Genomic DNA, 22,336 nt, shown 5'->3' with positions numbered 1-22,336 from the left:
ATTGTCTTATACTTTGCTTAAAATGAGAATGCATCACATTTAGTGGTGTCTGGTGAATTTTGTTTTAGGTGGGGCTGAAAGTTTGTTATCCTCCCCCAGAAGATTTCTTTGGGATTTTCACATACAAATGAAGCATTCTGGTGCATTCTGACAAAATAATTAAGACAAAATAGAACATTTCATAGGTTTGCAGACAATATGCACCGGGGCCGGCCCGTGGCATAGGCCGTATAGGCAAATGCTAAGGGCGCCGTCCATCAGGGGGCGCCACGCCAGTGCCACAAATGTTGGAGAAAAAAAAAAAAAAAAAAGTTGGTACTATTATTTCTAAATACAAAAAATAATCCCACGTTAATTAAAATGCAAAGTAAAGCCTATTTAATAGAAATATTATTTGTTACAATATTACGCCCCCCCCATCCCCCCGCACGGTGCGCCCCCTCCCTTCCCGTGTCATGACTCTTTTTGTACGTCACCACATCAAAAAATCAACACAAGATGTCAAAACGGCCAAAACTGTCAGGTGCCCAGGGAAGAAAAAATAGAAAAGAAGAGGAGGAGAAACGAGAAAAAGACAGAGGTAGCAGGTAGGTAACGTTAGCCTACATGAAATTATTTGTCTGTTACAGAATGTGATAGTAACCTGGCTTTTTAGCATTAAGCTAATGTTACATGATTCGGCAATTGCTAATCAATAAATAGCTAGTTATGTTTGTGGAGGGGGCTAAATTGTTATGGAAAATAATAATGTAACGTTAGGTAATTACAGTACTACCACCTTACATTCCTCAGGGACATTTGTATTAGATCTTTTAAGCAGGTTTTTTTTGTTTACATTGTTATTGCCTTCTGGTTAGCTAATGTTTGCCCTGCAGGTAATAGTCACTTTTCCACCCCTTTATATAATAGGTATAGTTGTAAGCCTAGTTGTTAAAGTGCTTAATTAAGCAATATCGCATGAAAAGGAATGCTGTTTTTTAATTTGAGCACTGCTGTGATTCGGTTAAAGATAATCATAACATAACATTCTCATACCTCGCTGGGAGCGAAGGAGCCTGAGCTAGTGCGCGAGGTGGAGAAGTTCCGACTAGACATAGTCGGACTCACTTCGACGCACAGCAAGGGCTCTGGAACCAGTTCTCTCGAGAGGGGCTGGACTCTCTTCTACTCTGGCGTTGCCGGCAGTGAGAGGCGACGGGCTGGGGTGGCAATTCTTGTTTCCCCCCGGCTCAGAGCCTGCATGTTGGAGTTCAACCCGGTGGACGAGAGGGTAGCTTCCCTCCGCCTTCGGGTGGGGGAACGGGTCCTGACTGTGGTTTGCGCTTATGCGCCAAACCGCAGCTCAGAGTACCCACCCTTTTTGGATTCACTCGAGGGAGTACTTGAGAGTGCTCCCCCGGGTGATTCCCTCGTTCTACTGGGGGACTTCAATGCTCATGTTGGCGGCGACAGTGAAACCTGGAGAGGCGTGATTGGGAAGAATGGCTGCCCGGATCTGAACCCGAGCGGTGTTTTGTTATTGGACTTTTGTGCCCGTCACAGATTGTCCATAACGAACACCATGTTCAAACATAAGGGTGTCCATATGTGCACTTGGCACCAGGACACCCTAGGCCGCAGTTCCATGATCGACTTTGTAGTTGTGTCGTCGGATTTGCGGCCTCATGTTTTGGACACTCGGGTGAAGAGAGGGGCGGAGCTTTCTACCGATCACCACCTGGTGGTGAGTTGGCTGCGATGGTGGGGGAGGATGCCGGACAGACCTGGCAGGCCCAAACGCATTGTGAGGGTTTGCTGGGAACGTATGGCAGTCTCCTGTCAGAGAGAGTTTCAATTCCCACCTTCGGAAGAACTTTGAACATGTCACGAGGGAGGTGCTGGACATTGAGTCCGAATGGACCATGTTCCGCACCTCTTTTGTCGAGGCGGCTGATTGGAGCTGTGGCCGCAAGGTAGTTGGTGCCTGTCGTGGCGATAATCCTAGAACCCGTTGGTGGACACCGGCGGTGAGGGATGCCGTCAAGCTGAAGAAGGAGTCCTATCGGGTTCTTTTGGCTCATAGGACTCCTGAGGCAGCGGACAGGTACCGACAGGCCAAGCGGTGTGCGGCTTCGGCGGTCGCGGAGGCAAAAATTCGGACATGGGAGGAGTTCGGGGAAGCCATGGAAAACGACTTCCGGACGGCTTCGAAGCGATTCTGGACCACCATCCGCCGCCTCAGGAAGGGGAAGCAGTGCACTATCAACACCGTGTATGGTGAGGATGGTGTTCTGCTGACCTCGACTGCGGATGTTGTGGATCGGTGGAGGGAATACTTCGAAGACCTCCTCAATCCCACCAACACGTCTTCCTATGAGGAAGCAGTGCCTGGGGAATCTGTGGTGTGCTCTCCTATTTCTGGGGCTGAGGTTGGTGAGGTAGTTAAAAAGCTCCTCGGTGGCAAGGCCCCGGGGGTGGATGAGATCCGCCCGGAGTTCCTTAAGGCTCTGGATGCTGTGGGGCTGTCTTGGTTGACAAGACTCTGCAGCATCGCGTGGACATCGGGGGCGGTACCTCTGGATTGGCAGACCGGGGTGGTGGTTCCTCTCTTTAAGAAGGGGAACCGGAGGGTGTGTTCTAACTATCGTGGGATCACACTCCTCAGCCTTCCCGGTAAGGTCTATTCAGGTGTGCTGGAGAGGAGGCTACGCCGGATAGTCGAACCTCGGATTCAGGAGGAACAGTGTGGTTTTCGTCCTGGTCGTGGAACTGTGGACCAGCTCTATACTCTCGGCAGGGTCCTTGAGGGTGCATGGGAGTTTGCCCAACCAGTCTACATGTGTTTTGTGGACTTGGAGAAGGCATTCGACCGTGTCCCTCGGGAAGTCCTGTGGGGAGTGCTCAGAGAGTATGGGGTATTGGACTGTCTGATTGTGGCGGTCCGCTCCCTGTATGATCAGTGCCAGAGTTTGGTCCGCATTGCCGGCAGTAAGTCGGACACGTTTCCAGTGAGGGTTGGACTCCGCCAAGGCTGCCCTTTGTCACCGATTCTGTTCATAACTTTTATGGACAGAATTTCTAGGCGCAGTCAAGGCGTTGAGGGGATCTGGTTTGGTGGCTGCAGGATTAGGTCTCTGCTTTTTGCAGATGATGTGGTCCTGATGGCTTCATCTGGCCAGGATCTTCAGCTCTCGCTGGATCTGTTCGCAGCTGAGTGTGAAGCGACTGGGATGAGAATCAGCACCTCCAAGTCCGAATCCATGGTTCTCGCCCGGAAAAGGGTGGAGTGCCATCTCCGGGTTGCGGAAGAGACCCTGCCCCAAGTGGAGGAGTTCAAGTACCTCGGAGTCTTGTTCACGAGTGAGGGAAGAGTGGATCGTGAGATCGACAGGCGGATCAGTGCGGCGTCTTCAGTAATGCGGACGCTGTATCGATCCGTTGTGGTGAAGAAGGAGCTGAGCCGGAAGGCAAAGCTCTCAATTTACCAGTCGATCTACGTTCCCATCCTCACCTATGGTCATGAGCTTTGGGTCATGACCGAAAGGACAAGATCACGGGTACAAGCGGCCGAAATGAGTTTCCTTCGCCGGGTGGCGGGGGGGGGGGGGGGGGGGGCTCAAAGTAAAGCCGCTGCTCCTCCACATAGAGAGGAGCCAGATGAGGTGGTTCGGGCATCTGGTCAGGATGCTACCCGAACGCCTCCCTAGGGAGGTGTTTAGGGCACGTCCGACCGGTAGGAGGCCACGGGGAAGACCCAGGACACGTTGGGAAGACTATGTCTCCCGGCTGGCCTGGGAACGCCTCGGGATCCCCCGGGAGGAGCTGGACGAAGTGGCTGGGGAGAGGGAAGTCTGGGCTTCCCTGCTTAAGCTGGATGGATGGATGGATGGAACATTCTCATATAATATGTTAATTTGCTTTCTTTAAGTAAAAAAAAAGGTCAAAGACAAAGCTATTCGGTTTCTTGTGAGTATATACACTTCACTGCCGATGTGGGGGGGCGCCACCTAAAATCTTGCCTAGGGCGCCAGATTGGTTAGGGCCAGGCCTGATATGCACACCGAAGGCATGATGCCACCATAGGTTTGCAGAGAACTACATACAACCAATAGTATGTTAATGTTAAGTCTTACTTGTGAAAAGTAATCCCCCGATTCCTATTTTCAACAGTCTGCTCATTTGAGCAGGAAAACGCTGAACATCAGACTGGCATCTTTGTTTTCTACCTGTCAACTGTCAAGTTTAGGCTGCTCGCCGGCTCCTCATCACCACTTCAAGATGGTGGCTGAATTTCTCGCGTCACAGCAGCCAATGCTGCGTCTACTTATAAGATGTCTACGGTTAAGCCAGTCTGTGTTCTCAATGGGTACGAGGCGCCATTTAGCCTTTCTAGAAGAAACATGCCCCACGCTTGCGTTCTTTTCGGCTGTACGAACCGTTTAAATCGCGAAAAAGAGTTCAGAGTTCCTCAACAGGTAATCAAGAATGGCGGAAGAGTGCAAGATTGTATGAAAAAAGACGATAAAAGTCCTACGCACTCCAGTACAAAGGAGCAGAATCAAAGGAATGCACAAATTTGTAGTGCCCACTCCGTTAAAGGTTTCTTTGATATACTTTTAACGTTTAGTGTTTTACACTCAAATATCATTTTGATATTATTTGTATTTCTTCAGACACATTTTTGCTACTAGTGTTCCGTAAAGCACCAACTCAGCAAGTCTAAATAAAATAACTCAAATGTGAGATAAGCTTAATAAAAACATGATAATATTGAGTTGGAGTTTATTTGGAACATGCAAGCATACAAAATGATACATCACACATGCATGCATACAACATGATACATCACACATGCATGCATACAACATGATACATCACACATGCATGCATACAACATGATACATCACACATGCATGCATACAACATGATACATCACACATGCATGCATACAACATGATACATCACACATGCATGTATACAACATGATACATCACACATGCATGCATACAACATGATACATCACACATGCATGCATACAACATGATACATCACACATGCATGCATACAACATGATACATCACACATGCATGCATACAACATGATACATCACACATGCATGTATACAAAATGATACATCACACATGCATGCATACAACATGATACATCACACATGCATGCATACAACATGATACATCACACATGCATGTATACAACATGATACATCACACATGCATGTATACAACATGATACATCACACATGCATGCATACAACATGATACATCACACATGCATGCATACAACATGATACATCACACATGCATGTATACAACATGATACATCACACATGCATGCATACAACATGATACATCACACATGCATGCATACAACATGATACATCACACATGCATGCATACAACATGATACATCACACATGCATGCATACAACATGATACATCACACATGCATGCATACAACATGATACATCACACATGCATGCATACAACATGATACATCACACATGCAAGCATACAACATGATGCATCACACATGCAAGCATACAACATGATACATCACACATGCATGCATACAACATGATACATCACACATGCATGCATACAACATGATACATCACACATACATGCATACAACATGATGCATCACACATGCATGCATACAACATGATACATCACACATGCATGCATACAACATGATACATCACACATGCATGCATACAACATGATACATCACACATGCATGCATACAACATGATACATCACACATGCATGTATACAACATGATACATCACACATGCATGCATACAACATGATACATCACACATGCATGCATACAACATGATACATCACACATGCATGTATACAACATGATACATCACAACTTCCAGTTTCTCTATTCAACATGTTCAAAAAGGAGTAGGAAGAAGCAGAGTTGAGTTAATCCTCCCCCTTTTATTTTACATAGCAGTTGCTAAAACTTTTGTTCACTTCCTGTTCTTAATTTATTCACAATATACTCCATAAGTAATAACAATAAAAATAAATAATAATTGGTGAAGTAAGTTATATTTCTTATGGTGAGATGAGTAAGATTATCTAGAAAATTAATGGATGGAAGAAATGAATTGAGAATGTTTATCATGGTTCTTCTTCTTTGTACTTTGTAAACACTTGAAGTTTGAAGAGTTTCTTGAAGTGGATCATATTAGTACATTGTTTGATTTATTTGCTTAATCCATTCCATCATTTAATTCCACATACTGATATACTGAAGGTCTTAAGTGTTGTACGTGCGTACAAATGTTTTAAATTACATTTTTCTCTAACATTATATTTTTTCCTCTTTTGTTGAGAAGAATTGTTGTATATTCTTGGCTAGCAGATTGTAGTTTGCTTTGTGTATAATTTTAGCTGTTTGCAAATTCACTATGTCGTGGAATTTCAGTATTTTCGATTCAATAAATAAAGGCTTTGTATGTTCTCTATATCCAACATGATGTATTATTATAACTGATCTTTTTTGTAACACTGTTAATGAATGAAGTGTACTTTTGTAGTTATTTCCCCATATTTCTAAACAATAACTTAGTGTCAATTAAAGTCATCTTTCCTTCATCATACTTACGCTTCTGGGAAAATAAGCATATTAAAAGGCGCATATCTTCATGCGCCGAATCCGAATCTCTGACCAAATGATGACTTCACACTCATGTTTTTACCATTCAGCTCACAATTAAGACATATTCTTTGGAACCGATGCAAAGCGAGCGTGTCAGTGACTGATGCTTGCAGCAAACATATATGACAGTAACACCGCATTGTTTACAACAAAGTCATGTCCATATGTGACACAATCATGAAGTAAGAAATGATGAAAGAAAAATACAAATGTAAAAATGTGTATTCATGCACACTGCATGCCTCAGTGTAATTACAATCAATTCAATTCCTTGTAAAACACAGAAGTGCAGTGTCACATGTTTGAGTGTCTCATTGTCTTAACACACCACGACATTCACAAGTTCATTGCTAACATAAAAACATTTTTTTTTTTTTAAATGCAACTTTATTGGCATTATTTGTCATCAAGCATCTGTCATGTTTCCTTCTTCCGCATTAAGAAAGGTGTAGGAATGTAGGAGCGTCGAATTGGTGGAATATTGACATCCTATAAATATTCATCTTTACACTTGGCATAGATTTATCGCTCACATTTAGATTTACATTTAAGATTTATGTTTAGATTTAACATTTAGCTTTAGATTGAACATTTAGCGCTCACATTTGACATTTAGAGCTAACATTTAGATTTAGATTTAGCATTTAGGTTTACATTCAACATATAGGATTAGATTTAACATTTAGGTTTAGATTTAACATATAGATTTAAGTTTAGATTTAACATATAGATTTATATTTAAGATTTAGGTTTAGATATAACATTTAAATATAATATTTAGAGTCAACATTTAATTTAAACTTAAATGTGATGAAAATTAGCTAAATCTGAGAAACGTTTGTTAAATCTGAGAAATATATATGCAAGAAAAGTGTGACTGAACTTTTACATTCATAAATTAAAGTACCAATGATTGTCACACACACACTAGGTGTGGCAAAATTTTTCTCTGCATTTGACCCATCACCCTTGATCACCCCCTGGGAGGTGAGGGGAGCAGTGAGCAGCAGTGGGGGTGGCGCCCGGGAATCAATTTTGGTGATTTAACCCCCAATTCCAACCCTTGATGCTGAGTGCCAAGCAGGGAGGTAATGGCTCCCATTTTTATAGTCTTTGGTATGACTCGGCCGGGGTTTGAACTCACAACCTACCCATCTCAGGGCGGACACTCTAACCACAGAGCTGCACCTCCTTCTCCTATTTAAACATCTCGGCTGAAGTCGTCATAGTTTCATCTGTCGTGATCACTTGTTGAAAATGGTAAAAAATAAATTGTAATGTGTTTATTTTGTTTAGAGTTTCGATTGGATTTTGTGCGCTACATAGATTTTCCGTGCGCTGACGACACGGGACCTGCACTTTAGAGGAAATATTGGTGTGGATCAAACCATTTTTTAAGAAGAGGCCAAGGGGTTTTCTGAAATGATTAAAATCATAATATTGTGTCTTCATTTAGATTAATTTGTATGACTATATATTAGTTCAGCGTATGCATAATCATTTTGTCATAGAGCCTAATGGGGGCTATGTGTGGGCCCTAGCAGGCTAATGGGGGCTATGTGTGGGCCCTAGCAGGCTAATGGGGGCTATGTGTGGGCCCTAGCAGGCTAATGGGGGCTATGTGTGGGCCCTAGCAGGCTAATGGGGGCTATGTGTGGGCCCTAGCAGGCTAATGGGGGCTATGTGTGGGCCCTAGCAGGCTAATGGGGGCTATGTGTGGGCCCTAGCAGGCTGTGGGCCCTTAGAATTGTCATCACCTTTCCCCCTTATACGGCGGCCTGTTAGCTTTTACAGGAGTATCGTCACATGAGACCTTATTTGGTTGGCAAAAAGTGTGGAGCAGAGACGGCGTACACAATTAATAAACATCTGTCCATAAACAATCATCAAAGAATTGTTAACAGGTGCATGGATCAGTGCTCAGAGACAGATGTGAAGCGGTTACGGAAAAAACACCATCACTACAGGAAAAGCCACCAAAATAAAAGCACAAGAGAGGAAATGAAACCCTATACCCAGAAAAACAGCAATAAACTTCAAATAAGGCACAGCCGGGTGCAACAAGCTGTGACATTGAGACTGTAATTGCTGCCAAGGGTGCATCAACAAAGTGTTGAGCAAAGGCTGTGAATACTTATGTACATTTGCAAATTTAAAAAAAACATTTTCATGTTGTCATTATGGGGTATAGAGGCTTAGCAGTCACGTGACTTTGTGTTATGCCGCCATCTTGCCGGTCAGCTCGTGTTCGTACAGATTCAGTTGGATTTCTGCGCTACATTTTCACCGATTTCATCCCAATTATGGCTGATTTGCTATCCAATGAAGTTGTGCATTTGGATGAAGAGTCCAAGAAACGTTACCGAGAGAAGTTGAACCTTGTTGGCACAACGGATCCGTACCTTTTAGCGAGAAGTATGCTAAAATCACCTGCCTGATCTCTCATATCCAGACATTCATAATGACCTCGTCCATTCACCATCTCCGTACGTCTGAGGACAAAAATGAATGTATTTCATTTTGGAATAAGGCTATAACATAACAAAATGTGGAAAAAGTCAAATGCGCTGTGAATACATTCCGGATGCACTGTATGTGTCTTGGCAGTTTTTGACATTGCAAAGTAAAAACAACATTGCAACAGGAAAATGTTTATTGGAATGAAATTCTTATGTCATTTGTCATAATGACATCATTACTCTGGCGTGTTTCCTTGACATTGTGCTGCTTGACAGCCACACTTTTCAATGGAAATGTAGGAGTGTTTCTTCTTGCTGCCATCAGAGCAAACCATCTCCACTTCCTTCTTGCTTGTAGCCGTTTCTTGACAACAGGAGCAAGAGTGCATCAGGCTGTTGCTCTCTGAAGAGTACCTAGACGGAGAAACATTCCACACATCACAAATGTTGCACAGCTTCATGTTGAAAAAGTTGCTGTGAATCTCAACCCCAAATCTCACATTGATGTTGACGGGCCACAGGATCCCTCGCAGATTGTTACCTCCACTGGCACTACTGACTTGCACTTATTTATCTGCAAGTAGGTGGCGTTCCTGCTCATTTTGCAGTTGGAACGAGGAGTACCTGGGAGAGACATTCAAAACATTCAAAAGTAATCAATTACATGCAATGTTGATCTGAGAGGTGTCCAAAGTGGCTGTTTTTTATCGATACATTCTACAAACAAAATAAACACGTCCTAGATTAGCACATTGCACAAAAAAACAAAAAAAAAATCCCCAAATCCATCTGACAATGGGACCTGGAAACCAAAATGCTCAGTGGCCTTGTGGTTCGAGTGTCTGCCCTGAGTTCGCTAAGTCGGGAGTTCAAACCCCGGCCGAGTCATACCAAAGACTATAAAAATGGGACCCGTTACCTCCCTGCTTGGCACTCAACAATTGGCGGTTAAATCACCAAAATGATTCCAGAGCGCGGCCACCGCTGCTGCTCACTGCTCTCCTCACCTCCCAGGGGATGGGTCAAATGCAGAGGGTACTTTCACCACACCTAGTGTGTGTGTGACTATCAGTGGTACTTTAACTTTAAAATGGCCAACAAGCAGTACGTCTTACCGCGAATGATACATTTAAGAAACAAATGCCCATTCTTGTCCTTGCAGCGACCACCAGGAAATGTGGCCGCAACAAAACTATCGTCATTTTTTTTGTACAAAATACCAAATTTACCATCATTTTTACATTTACAACCAGGATTTGACCTCAATCCAACTATTTGCACAGCCAGAACAATTTTGGCTCGCCACAACGGTCAATGTGAATAATCGGGGAAATTTGCCATTATATTTTTATCAGTGATGGAGCAGGAAAGGCCTAAAATAGGTTTGCGTTAAAATTTCATATGATGCGCCCTGTCATTTATTAATTTACATTGGCTTATTCACGCAAAATGGGGGCCCCCTCATAGATGGCGGGGCGTGTGATTTGGTAATGGTGGGGGCAGCACTAGTTAGATATACAATCAATTGATTTTGTGCATAATTATTTGATCTAAAAGCAGCAATAGCAGTGACAAAACATCACAGCATAATTTCCCTGGCTGGTGGGATTAAAATACAATGGTGGGGATCTGAATAAAAATGTTTAACATTTGTTGGTACTATAACATGAAATTGTGTTGATTTTTTCCCATTAAGTTTGAAGGTAAAACTCAATAAAGTCAGTACTTACTTGCGCTAATAAGTTGATTAATAATGTGTTTACCATAAAATGAAAATATACTTTCAATTAAATGTGTCATGTTGATACTTACATGTTTTGCAACAACCGTTGATGTCATTTTGTTCTGTTCCCTGAGATATAAACAATGGATTTTTAGTTATACAATAAAAACACCAAGTGACACCACTTTGCATATCCCGTTTAAATCCACTTCATACAATGCAATACTCTTAAATCAATAAGGAAATGGACAAACCGCTGTATTTGCTTGAAGCACACATAAATCTAAGGCTAAACAAACAATTTAGAATATATTGTTGTGTACTCACAGGAACACAGTTCTCCGGATCAAAGTCAGGACACTGGGTTTGGTTAATGGAGGTGATGATGTCATCCTTCACCTTGTGGCAGTCATACCTGGTACAATTGTCATTTGGTGGCCACCAAGACTGAGAAGGCTGTTAAAAAGAAAGGAAAAAGCTTTGGGCTACTGCAACAATTGTAACACATGACACGTGTAATTAATTCCATTACTCACCTTGATAATGATTGGAACGACGCCTGGGAGCTCAACAAGACAGCTCGTCTTTTTACATGTGCCGCAACATTCCCCAGGTTGACTTTGATACTCAGAACCCTGTTTAGAATACAAATAATATGAATAAATGTGTGCATATTTAAGTAGTCTTCACTAATAATATATACACTTGACCTCCATTGCATTGTATTGGAGCTAATTACATGATCATTTCATAATTGTACCTCTGAACACTGAACGGAGCACAGATTCTGATGACACTCCACCACGTTCAACTTGCTTTCTGGATCTTGAGCTCCGGTACAAAAGCAAGTCTCGCATGCATCTTTGGAAAATTGCATTCCAGGCTGCAAAGAAATAGAATACTTTTTACAACTTTCATAACTATTGAATCCCTGCTAGTACATCAAACTCAATTAAAAACGTACAAGTGTTGGATTTTTCTATAATTTAACGACAAAGTGAAAATACCTTGTACTCTGTGTCGTTGAAAACGCAAACACCTTTGGGAACTAAATAGAAAGCATAACCAGTCACACTTTTGAGCTCCATGTCTTCCACGGTGAGCGTGGAAGTCAACAATTCAGAAGGTAAAACTTACCGCAATCATAGGAGGGGCAGCAGCTATCATTTGCGACGTGTATCGTTAATGCAAATCCTAGTGGACACATTGCAGGTGGCAGTGGGCAGCTGCTTTGATCACATTCTGTGGGATACATTCAAATATTCATCATTTAATGAGAAACAATTTCAAGTTAGTCATTACATTTCTATAAGTAAACCTAACTAAAACTATTTAAACCCCATCAGAAACTGCCACAATTATTGTTATACTTTCAACAACCATCATCAATTGGTAAGATTTAGGCTACGCGAATAAGGATTAATTCCACAAGTGTGTTACAGTCATTTTTTTCTTTGGATTTTTGGGCAAACTGTAATGTTAACAACATAACTGGAAATGGAATTGTATCGCTCTGTTAACACTTTCTCCTTCTTTAATTTAATTGACCTCTTAAGGCCCAAGCTATTTGTTTACATGCTTTTTTAAATTTCTCTTTGCAATTTGGGCTTATTGGACCCTAATTAGAATAAAAACTAAGAATCATCTTTTGATATGATGTACTTAGTCCATAAGTAACAAACGTGTACTTCATGTTTAGTGACATGCTAATTCTTATTTTTCCAAATTCCATTGTATGTTATACTCTTTTGACACCACTAAATGGCAGTAGAAGACCCCAATTGAGTAGTGTACACAATTTTGGAAATAAGAGCTAAAAGGTGCTGTCCACGCATGTGGCCACTAGACCTTTCGAGGTATTAAAGGGTTAGTAGTTTTACTTTATTTCACTTGTATTATATACAGTAGTGGCTATGTTGCTTGCTCTTCTAAGACAGTTTGGAATATTAAAATATTACTTAAATGTTAATATGGTGACAATTTGAGCCAATAACAAATCAGTCCCTCCAGGATTTTGCAGGCTTTTTTGTGATTGTCGAGGTCTAAAATGCTTGAATTCCTGGCGGCTTTTCAAGAAAGTTGCAATGTTTTGAGTCATATTTTTTTTTCAATAACTTTGAATCAACACAAAATGTTGTTGATCTGTTAACAATGTTTTAAGTGTTTCTTGTAAACGTAACCTAAAAAAGCAGAGGATCTCAACAACAATTGGAAAACAAATACTGTATTGAAGTTTTTTGTTTTTTTTAAGTAGACACAATATAGAAGAAAAACACGTACTCAGAAATTGTTGTCAAATTACTGTACTGTTTTTTAAATTATATATAACTAATGATAGTTATATTTATAAAAAGAAACACTACTAAAAGTTTCCTTATTGTCCGCAGTCTGCTCTGTCGTCGACAAGTTCCAGACATTCTCCGTGTATGTTTTACACTGTGTTTGTCCATCCTAAACATTATTTATGTTCCAACACATTTACATCGCACGTAAAGAGCATTTGTGAACTGATAGGAGCGATCTATAGTGGTACATTTTGTTGGTAAATTACAGAAGAGGGATTATCATTACACGCCAACATCTCTGTCATGTAAACGCAGCCTCTTTGCTAGGTCATCATTCTAAATGAAAATCGTTTTTTAATTGCCTTACCATTAATAAATAAAGGTTAAATAAATATATAAACAATTATACATAAACTTGGAAGTCGAGAGTCACCGAGCGAGGGTTGTTATATGTTTTTATACTCCATAACCCAGAAAGCGTAGTGCTTTCTGGAAGTAGCGGGAGGACGACACTTGTCTAAAATGCAATAAATAGTTGTTATATTGTTACACTTTGTTGTTCCTGCTTCATCTACACAAGAAACAAATGTGAGTTTAGATAAGACAGTTTGACAAATTCGACTTGCGAAAATTACGCTGATTGACTGAAATGTACGATAAAGGCACTGGACAAAGTGAACTTGCAGGATTTGTTGAAGTTGCGACTTCTTGGAGGGACTGACACATTATTTCGCTTTACTTGATTTGAATTCAATAGATATCCATTTTCAACATATACCATCTTAACAGTGTTTCTTTTTGTTTTTTTTGACCAGTTTCATGTTTGGACCCTTCAGGGACGGCTCCAGGATTGTTTCTCTCCCTGGGCTAAAGGGGTAGGGGGGCTTGACTGAATAATATTAATCAATTTTAATGACATTTAGTTCTCATTTTTTCAATAAAATCAATTATGATACACAGCACAAGGATGTTTCATATAAAAGTAGTTTTAACCAAATGTGACCAAAAAATATTCTATAAAATAGTTAAGCCTAACACAAACAACAATGGCAAAAATGTTTCACATGCAAAGGTGACAGATATGGCAAAGGACAGCAATTATGCGCCTGTTACTAACCAGACAATACATCCAAAATGCCAATATTGTCATTCCACTATACTCAATATTCTCTCACATAATACTAAATTACTTTGGATTTATTTTTGTACAACACACTTAAAAAATATACCAGAGCAGACAATATTTCAGTCAAAATGAGAGCAAAATAGCATTAGCATATGTTAATTGGATAACGATAGAGCAATACTAACTAATAGCTTACTGCCAAATAAGGCGAAATTAATCATCTCAAAAGTTTTTACCTTTTTAATTGACAAAGTTTCGCTCTGTGAGTACTACGCGGAGGAGCAGGACAAACAAGTTTGCATTCACGCTAGGATTGGGCAGCCTAAAGATGGCGCAGGACATTTGGAAAAATGGAATCGGTTGCGTGATTGGCTACAAAAAGATGGACTCAGCCTGGTGATAGGTTAAGGAAAGATGGGCTCGGCCTGGAGCGTGCAAGAAATAAGTTCATTTTCACACTGCAAAAGATGTAGCTGACGTCACAAATGGGGCAGATTCCAAAGGGCTCTTTTGAAGGAAGGCAAGATTGTTTTATAAATATCTCCAGCATGCCTCCATGGTTTGATCCCACATACACAACAGTAAGTACCAATAGGTAAGAAAAGTTGATTTTGCACAATAGGACCCCAAAAGGCTGAGGGGGTTGAACTGGGGCTAAACAGACTTGTGATGGGGCTATAGTCCCCTACCTCCCGTCCCTGGGGCCCTTCTCTAACTCACCACATATCAGCGTTTGGCAGCAGTCCACTGTACGCTTCATCAACACCTCGCCCTCCTTGTCACACACTGTGGATGCTTGAGAGGGACACACGCGAGGCTGACACTGCACATTGAGCGTGTCTTCATCACAGACACACTCTTGGCAGCCACTCTGCCACGTGTCACCTAACTTTAAAGGGATAAACCACAGGTTAATTATGACTGCATACAATACCAGTGATCCCAGTTGTGACAATGATATCGAGGGGGACGGGGTTGGTTGTCACACGGGTTAGTTTTGTCTCACTTGTAATATCGCATCACCAGAGGGAGCTGGTTCTCAAATTGTGGTATCGAAATTTACAGAATTGGGATGAGAGCTCACCTACATAGTCTTTTCTGGAGTAAGACAGTTGAACTTGAAGTTATAGGACTTTTAATGTTTTTCATATCAAATTGTAAATGTTGAAGTATTTTGGTCATGATCGTTTGGATTTTGTTCTTTGTTTGTTTGGTATCATTTATTGTCTTGGTGCTCTTATTGTACAAGTGCATAGTAGTAGTTTCCTGCCAGCACACCTGTTTTCTCTTGGTTAATCAAGTGTATTTAGGGCAGTCCTTCCCAAATAGTGGGGTGGGCCGCCATGGGTAGTATGCCCACTCCAATGGGTGGTGTTGTTTTCCTTTATAACTATACCTACGCATAACATTGTAAGATTATTAACATTAAAAAAGTATTGATTCCTTCAATGTTAATAAGCTTACAATGTTATGCAGAGGTAAAGTTATAACAATTTTATAGAGAACTATTTTCTTCTTGTCAAGGGGGCGTAACAGGAACATATTTGAGAAGCACAGGCCTTGCACAAACCTTTTGTTTTTGCTGTTTTTTTCTCTCTAGATAATGTAATTATTTATTTGTCTCTGCACCCTGGGTTCACGACAAGCTCAACAATGCGCAACCGTGACAATTTGCCTTCTAGGCTTTTACACAGCAAAACTAATTTATTATCTAGCTAACCTTTTGTGACGTGGTTGTTAGCCTTGATGCTCGCAAAAAAGTCCAGTTGGAGTTGGTCATCTCATCACATTCTATTTGGGGTTGGTTGTTACATACAGTAGATTCATACAGTACATACTACAAATACAATAGGACGGTGGAAAAATGTGTTTCCTGGTTATGTTCCCCCTTCTTCTATGTGAAGACGCATTCAGTTATGTATTTGTCAACTTGTGAATGCAATTAAACTTTCAAATAAGTTCTGACTTCTTGTTTTAAAAAAAAAAAAAAGATTTGTCCCAATAAAATGACATTGTGACAACCATCCGCGTGATGGAATTAGTTGTCAAGTGTGTTTTTATCTCTTTGTTACAATGAGTTGTAAAATGAGAAGCACACACATTTCAATTTCATGTAGGAATTACTTTTGAAAGATGTCTAATGATCCACATTAGAGAAAAGAGTGTGACAACCAACCAACCTATTTCTCTTCTACTGTATAGCCTATTGATGTAGTGTAGGTACCTGTTTTGGTTGGCCATCAGGTCCAGTGCAACCTGTGACGAGAAAAGCCATCTTTAGAGTTTTGAATGACTTAGTAATGTCAAATGAGATAGTGGTTTGTCTTACAAGATGAGACGCAAAGGTTGGAGCTGGAACTGAACAAGGTTGTACCAGGTGGACAAAAACATCCCTCCACAAATGCCTTACAACCTGATTTCCGGAAATTATTTTCTCCCTGGCATTCCTGTGTGTACTTGTCATTGTATCTAAAAATGACCAAAATTGATAGTAGAAAACGTACATGTCATTAATGTACAGTACTGTGTTAGTAAGTAACATTCTGGTACTATTAATATGCAGTGATTTATTATTTCAATTGAAAAGTGTGATTACCTTGCATTGCAAGTTGGTACAACAATCGGCCCACAAGATTTGTAGACTTTATTTGCAGGACATGTATATTCTAAAACAAGAAAACAGGACTTTAGTCATTAAAATAAACAAATTAACTCAATAGGGCACTAATGGAATGAACATTTTTAATCCTTTAATCACTATTATTATAATGTATTTACAACCAGGATAGAATGATTGTTGTATTTATAATAAATGTGTGAATGCTTTGGAGCATTCACACTTATGGTTTTCTACACCAAAATTCATCTATTTATTAAACTTCTTCTTGTCCAGATTTTGGCGCGCTCTACCCTTTTCACCCGATTCAAACCGTTCCAACTTCAAACTGTTCAGCCTATTCGGGAATCGCGGGCTTTCCCTTGACAAATTCCAAAAATTCCCATATTTCCCAGAATTCCAGGTTTTCCCCCCGCCTGGAAATTCAAACTAACTTTTTTCCAACTTCCAAAAAATTCAAGGATTTTCCAGAATTCCTGGTTTTCCAAAGCCCTATTTCCACCCTTTTTTCTGGCGACTACTCCTTCCACATTTTTCAACACATTTCAACCGTTCCACCGTCAAAACATTCCTCTTAATCAGGACAAAAAACAAAGTTATTTTTTGAACTGGAAAAATTCACAGTTTTCCCGAAATTCCAGGAATTCCGTAATACCATTTCTCAATTAAAAATGTTACTACGTCAACATTTCTCAACCGATTTGAAAAATTCTAACACCAACCATTTCAACTCATTCAGGCCATTCAGATTTTTTTTTATTTTTTTTTACCATTTTCAAAAAAATTACAGCTTTTCCCGAAATTCCCAAATTTTTGGAAATTCCCATTTAAATTAATGGGACATTCTTCAAATTTCTACAACTCCCACATTTTTCATCTTATTCAAACCGTTCCAACTTCAAAATATTCAGCCTGTTTGGGAATCGTGTGCTCTAATTCAAAAATTCTAAAAAAATTCCAGGATTTCAGTTTAACTTCAGCATTGGAACATTCACACGCAATTCCTTCAGGAATTGCCTCATCTAATTATATACCATTATAGTATATTTTGATTTCACAATATTTAATAATTTATTATTTATTTACAGTGAATTATTTTGCATTAATAATATTACTTTTTCCAATAATATATAGATCACCACACAATAGTTACCAAATATGGTTATTTGCCCAATAGACAATAATTATATACAAACAAAGTAATGATAAGTCATCTCACCGCATATCCCATTTGTAGCACCCCTCCAGTCGACACACGCTGATGCCTCAGCACATAACATAGCATACGCCTCCACACTGGAGCATCCCACGGTAGTGTTTGGCATTTGGCAGGCATCAAATTTACAAGCCTCATAAAAGGATTGTGGTGAGATGACTTTGTGGCAATCCTCAAAGAGCCTTATGGAAGAAAACAAAGCAAATAAGACTGTTAGTAATGTGTGATACTGTAGAAATAATAAATATCATATGGGGCTCACTTACTTGCTGATTATTATTTCACACATTTTTGGTTTGCAGGTTGGTGGTGTTGGTGTTGGAAGTGGTGTCGTTGGAGGAGGCAACTTATTGCAGTATGGTTTGTTCTTGTCTGGTACATTCCACTCATGAGCCATATCGGGGCAAGAAGCATCAATCTGACCACCAGGCAATCTGCAGTCATTCTTTCTGTAATTGTCACATGTTCCTGGGGAAAGCATATATGGACTGTAACACAAAGCCTTATTGATCACTGGATATCTGATAGCAAGTAGATGATCAGCTCACCACACTGTCCCTCTGTGTTGTTGTGGAAAAGGGAGTATGGCAAATCGACGCTGAATAAAAGGCCCTTGAACATCACAATTGCATCGATCGCAGGGATTCTTAGAAGGAGTTCTATTGAACTACTTGTGATGATAAGGTCATCGTTGGAGTAAGTTGGGACGACTTTCTTGCCATTGACGTACACCTGCACAGGTTATATCGGTTAGATTCTGCATTTGAAAGGCCATACTTAACTCTCTTAGAGACCCAAATAGAAGACAATTCAGAAACCCCAGTGTTCTCTGTTTGTTAGCAAGATTAAAATGTCAATGCAATGATCTAGTCATTTTTTTTCACTGATCCAAATTTCTCTATACAACAGGCGAACACTGGTGTTGGTGGAATTTGCTGCAAAAATGTTTCCAAGCCCGGTCTCGAGAGAAAAAAGGATCTCAAAGGTTGGGCAAGTTCGCAAACAACAGAGGAGAAGTTAAGATGCACATTTTTACATAATATAGATCAATAAAGCAGAGTCATCAAACCAGCTAAGAAATACGATTAATGCAATATGACAATTCAACTGGTGGAGTTAAGTCTTTAAAGTTGATTTGTAAAAATATATCTATATACATAGAGAGTTGTCGTTTTGTATTAAGGGTTGTCCTATATTCGGGTTGCTATGTACCTGGTAATCATGAGAGAAAAGCAATCAAAATAAAACATGTTAAGACCATCACATGTACCATGTTTACTGTGGTTGGGATCCTCTCCTGTGTGAGAACCACTTCGTAGTTTTTGTAATACACAATCAAGCTTTTAGCACAGGTAACTTCTCCAGTGGCGTCACAGTTTTCGTTGTCAATCAGGACTTTCAAATTGTGTTTAGGAATGATCTCTTTAACCAGAACGTAGGTACAGTTTTTCTGAAAGCTGTAGTATTGACCATCAAATGTGACATAGTGTGGATCTCCCCAGCCAGTGCAAACACCTGCAATGAATGGATATAACAAAATTGGCTGTTACCATTGTTCTGTGTTTCAAGAAACTTTAGACTGCTTTAAATTTGTACTCACATTTGCATTCGTAATGGAAACAACAACCATCTTCATCATAAACCCTCACTGGGGGGTGACCATTTTCACACACTGGTATGGTTACTGGTTCACATGGCTTGTGTTCTGATAGCACTTTTCCATCGTCACACATTTCTATGGTGCAGTTGTTTGGAATCCACGTTTCACCATGCTGAGGATAACAAAACCACATATTTGGCAAGCTACTACCAGAATAAGCATACACAAGAGGAATTGGTTTTGAGCTTATTTAAGGTACATTTATGGTATGCAATCACAATGGCAAACAGGTGACATCAGATTTACTTAAACAAACATTGCATTACATTAAAGTATACCAGTGTTTTCATTGCCGATTATACATTTTAATTATTTGTTTTTAACTGAGATTTACTGGTAATACTATGGTACCTCAGTTCAAAAATGGTCAATAGTTCTAAATATTGCAAAAGAGTCACATACCTTCCTTGGTGGGTCAAGGTAGGAACAATCCTTAGGAGGAGCTGCTGTACTGGCGGTTGTAGAGATAACTTGCGTCGTTATTGCGGGCGTAGTTAAGGTGGTGGTAGGACTTGGCGGAGTGGTTGACTGACACAGTCCGATATACTTGTCAACATGGCAAGTCATATTACAATAGGCTGTAAAACACCAGCCTGCCTCATCTGTTTTATTGTAAATTGTAGTCCCTGAAGAAAACAATAATAATAAAAAAAAAATCAGAGCAGTTACTGAAAATACATTGTTGTTTTAAATTAGAAATTAATTATATGGGTTGGGGTTAAAATAAACATAGAGGGACGTAAATCAAACCGCAAAGACATCTATGGTTGTTAATGTTCATGTGCCACATTTCAACATGTAGGCTACGGCAGCCATACATTTTCTATAAAGCCAGTCCTCATTAAGGTTGTGGGTAAGATCCAGCCTATCTCAGTTGATTTGAGGACGAGAGGCGAGGTATAGCCTGTACGAGGGTTGTCCCCATACCAATATTTTAGTACCACAAAATGTTGTCTTTTCAATACTTTTCAAAAGGTAAAAATGTCATATTGGCTTCATTTTAATGTAATATCTTATGATACATTAAACATATGTTTCCTCTTGCGCTCAAACAACAATTTTTGGAAATTAAAACAAAAAATAAAAGGCATTAAACACACTGGACTTTTCTCATTGCATCAAAAAAAAAATTTAAAGGATAAAAATAAATTTTGAAAGGCATTAAACACATTGTGCTTTTTATAGCACACAAAGAACAATTTACAAGTGCATGTATTATTTGTATAGCCTGCCATAATCTAGGATTAGGTTAGAATAGAATAGAACGTTTTATTGACATTGTATTAAATGCTTCATGATTTATCTTGGTCTGTGCTTTAATACAAATACAATCATTAGTAAATACTAAAAACAATATGCACTCGTGTGCTATAAAGACGGTGGAACCTGTCAAGTTAAGGACATGTGCCAAGAAGTGTTGTGCGTAAGCGTGTGTGTGTGTGTGTGTGTGTGTGTGTGTGTGTGTGTGTGTGTGTGTGTGTGTGTGTGTGTCAGACAGTATGAGTGGAGAAGAAGAGCAGCAGCCCATATAAAACACAGAGGGGGTGTTTGTTTGTATGTTTCAGTTTGCTTAATAAACTCACAGATAAGACATATAGCAGGTATAACACTGGTTAAAGATAAAACACAAATTGTAGATATATGTAACAAAACTCAGTCATTCACTTGCATCAGTTTACGCTACGTGGGCGCTTTTGACTCCGCTAATAATTGGCAACAAGCCAACCAGTGAAAACATGGGGAGCGAGTTAACTATATTACTTGTCGCTCTTTAAACTCCTTGTACAGATCTGACTCCTTGTTATTTAAATATTTACCTAGGTTTGAAGCAAAGGTGGTAATAATCTATTGACACCTTTCGCAATGCATGTTTTAAAGGAACGCTTTCGTGTTTAAAGTATCACGTTTATTGATAGTTTTGAATCCCAAATACCTCCATATTGTATTTCACGCACCCTCTTTGTTAACCAGCAGAATTGCTGTTTTTTTGGTCATTTTTCCTCTTCACAATGTTTCTGCTTGTATGCATTATAAGTGTGGGTTTTGACACACTCAACGTCATGCGCCTCGGCTCTGTACATCACAGTTGCATGGTAGCATGCGGATGAAAAAAAAAATTACTGATATTTTTCAAAGGCAGTATAGTATAGTTTTTAATTCATTAGTGCCGGGGTACTTTAAAGGGGAACTTTTTGGGGAATTCTGCCTATCGTTTACAATCATTATGAAAGACACGACGACTGATGGATTTAAAAAAATGCTTTCTTAATATTAAATAAACTTAAATAAAAGTCTCCTTACAGCGGAGCCAATGGGAGCTCCACTATTCTTCCCTTTAAATCCGATAAATAACTGTTCAAAAAGCGCCAACAATACTCAATTTACATTTGTGACTTGTATATTAACCAGGTTTGTTTATTGGTGATATTGTTATTATAAGCGCTAACGCAGACAAACTATTTATGGTGGCGACTTGATCACTACCGTTTGTGTCTATCTTTACATTATCGAGTGGTCTGCTGTTTCCTCACTTCATTGCTCCCTGCAAGTTTATTGTAGATCATATATCATGCTTATC

General features: G+C 39.9%; 1 protein-coding gene across 1 annotated transcript in view; it reads right to left on the bottom strand.

Moving 5' to 3' along the window:
- Window positions 1-8,910: 8,910 nt before the first annotated feature.
- Window positions 8,911-22,336, bottom strand: part of muc5.1 (mucin 5.1, oligomeric mucus/gel-forming) — a 50,984-nt gene continuing 37,558 nt past the window's right edge. The window contains exons 31-48 of the mRNA XM_062035463.1: window positions 20,161-20,384; window positions 19,699-19,870; window positions 19,369-19,613; window positions 18,647-18,830; window positions 18,365-18,566; window positions 18,102-18,280; window positions 16,862-16,931; window positions 16,595-16,734; window positions 16,490-16,521; window positions 14,986-15,154; window positions 11,992-12,096; window positions 11,862-11,902; window positions 11,615-11,737; window positions 11,391-11,489; window positions 11,182-11,310; window positions 10,944-10,983; window positions 9,632-9,755; window positions 8,911-9,545 (exon numbers count right to left, since the gene is read on the bottom strand). Of these exons, the coding sequence (XP_061891447.1) occupies window positions 9,368-9,545; window positions 9,632-9,755; window positions 10,944-10,983; window positions 11,182-11,310; window positions 11,391-11,489; window positions 11,615-11,737; window positions 11,862-11,902; window positions 11,992-12,096; window positions 14,986-15,154; window positions 16,490-16,521; window positions 16,595-16,734; window positions 16,862-16,931; window positions 18,102-18,280; window positions 18,365-18,566; window positions 18,647-18,830; window positions 19,369-19,613; window positions 19,699-19,870; window positions 20,161-20,384 (2,456 nt within the window). The 3' untranslated portion in view covers window positions 8,911-9,367. The remainder of the gene's footprint in view (window positions 9,546-9,631; window positions 9,756-10,943; window positions 10,984-11,181; window positions 11,311-11,390; window positions 11,490-11,614; window positions 11,738-11,861; window positions 11,903-11,991; window positions 12,097-14,985; window positions 15,155-16,489; window positions 16,522-16,594; window positions 16,735-16,861; window positions 16,932-18,101; window positions 18,281-18,364; window positions 18,567-18,646; window positions 18,831-19,368; window positions 19,614-19,698; window positions 19,871-20,160; window positions 20,385-22,336) is intronic.

Source organism: Entelurus aequoreus, linkage group LG24 (assembly GCF_033978785.1).
Source record: "Entelurus aequoreus isolate RoL-2023_Sb linkage group LG24, RoL_Eaeq_v1.1, whole genome shotgun sequence".
NCBI lineage: Eukaryota > Metazoa > Chordata > Actinopteri > Syngnathiformes > Syngnathidae > Entelurus > Entelurus aequoreus.
The sequence above is the reverse complement of the archived record's forward strand: the minus strand, read 5'-3'. Positions and strand labels throughout refer to the sequence as shown.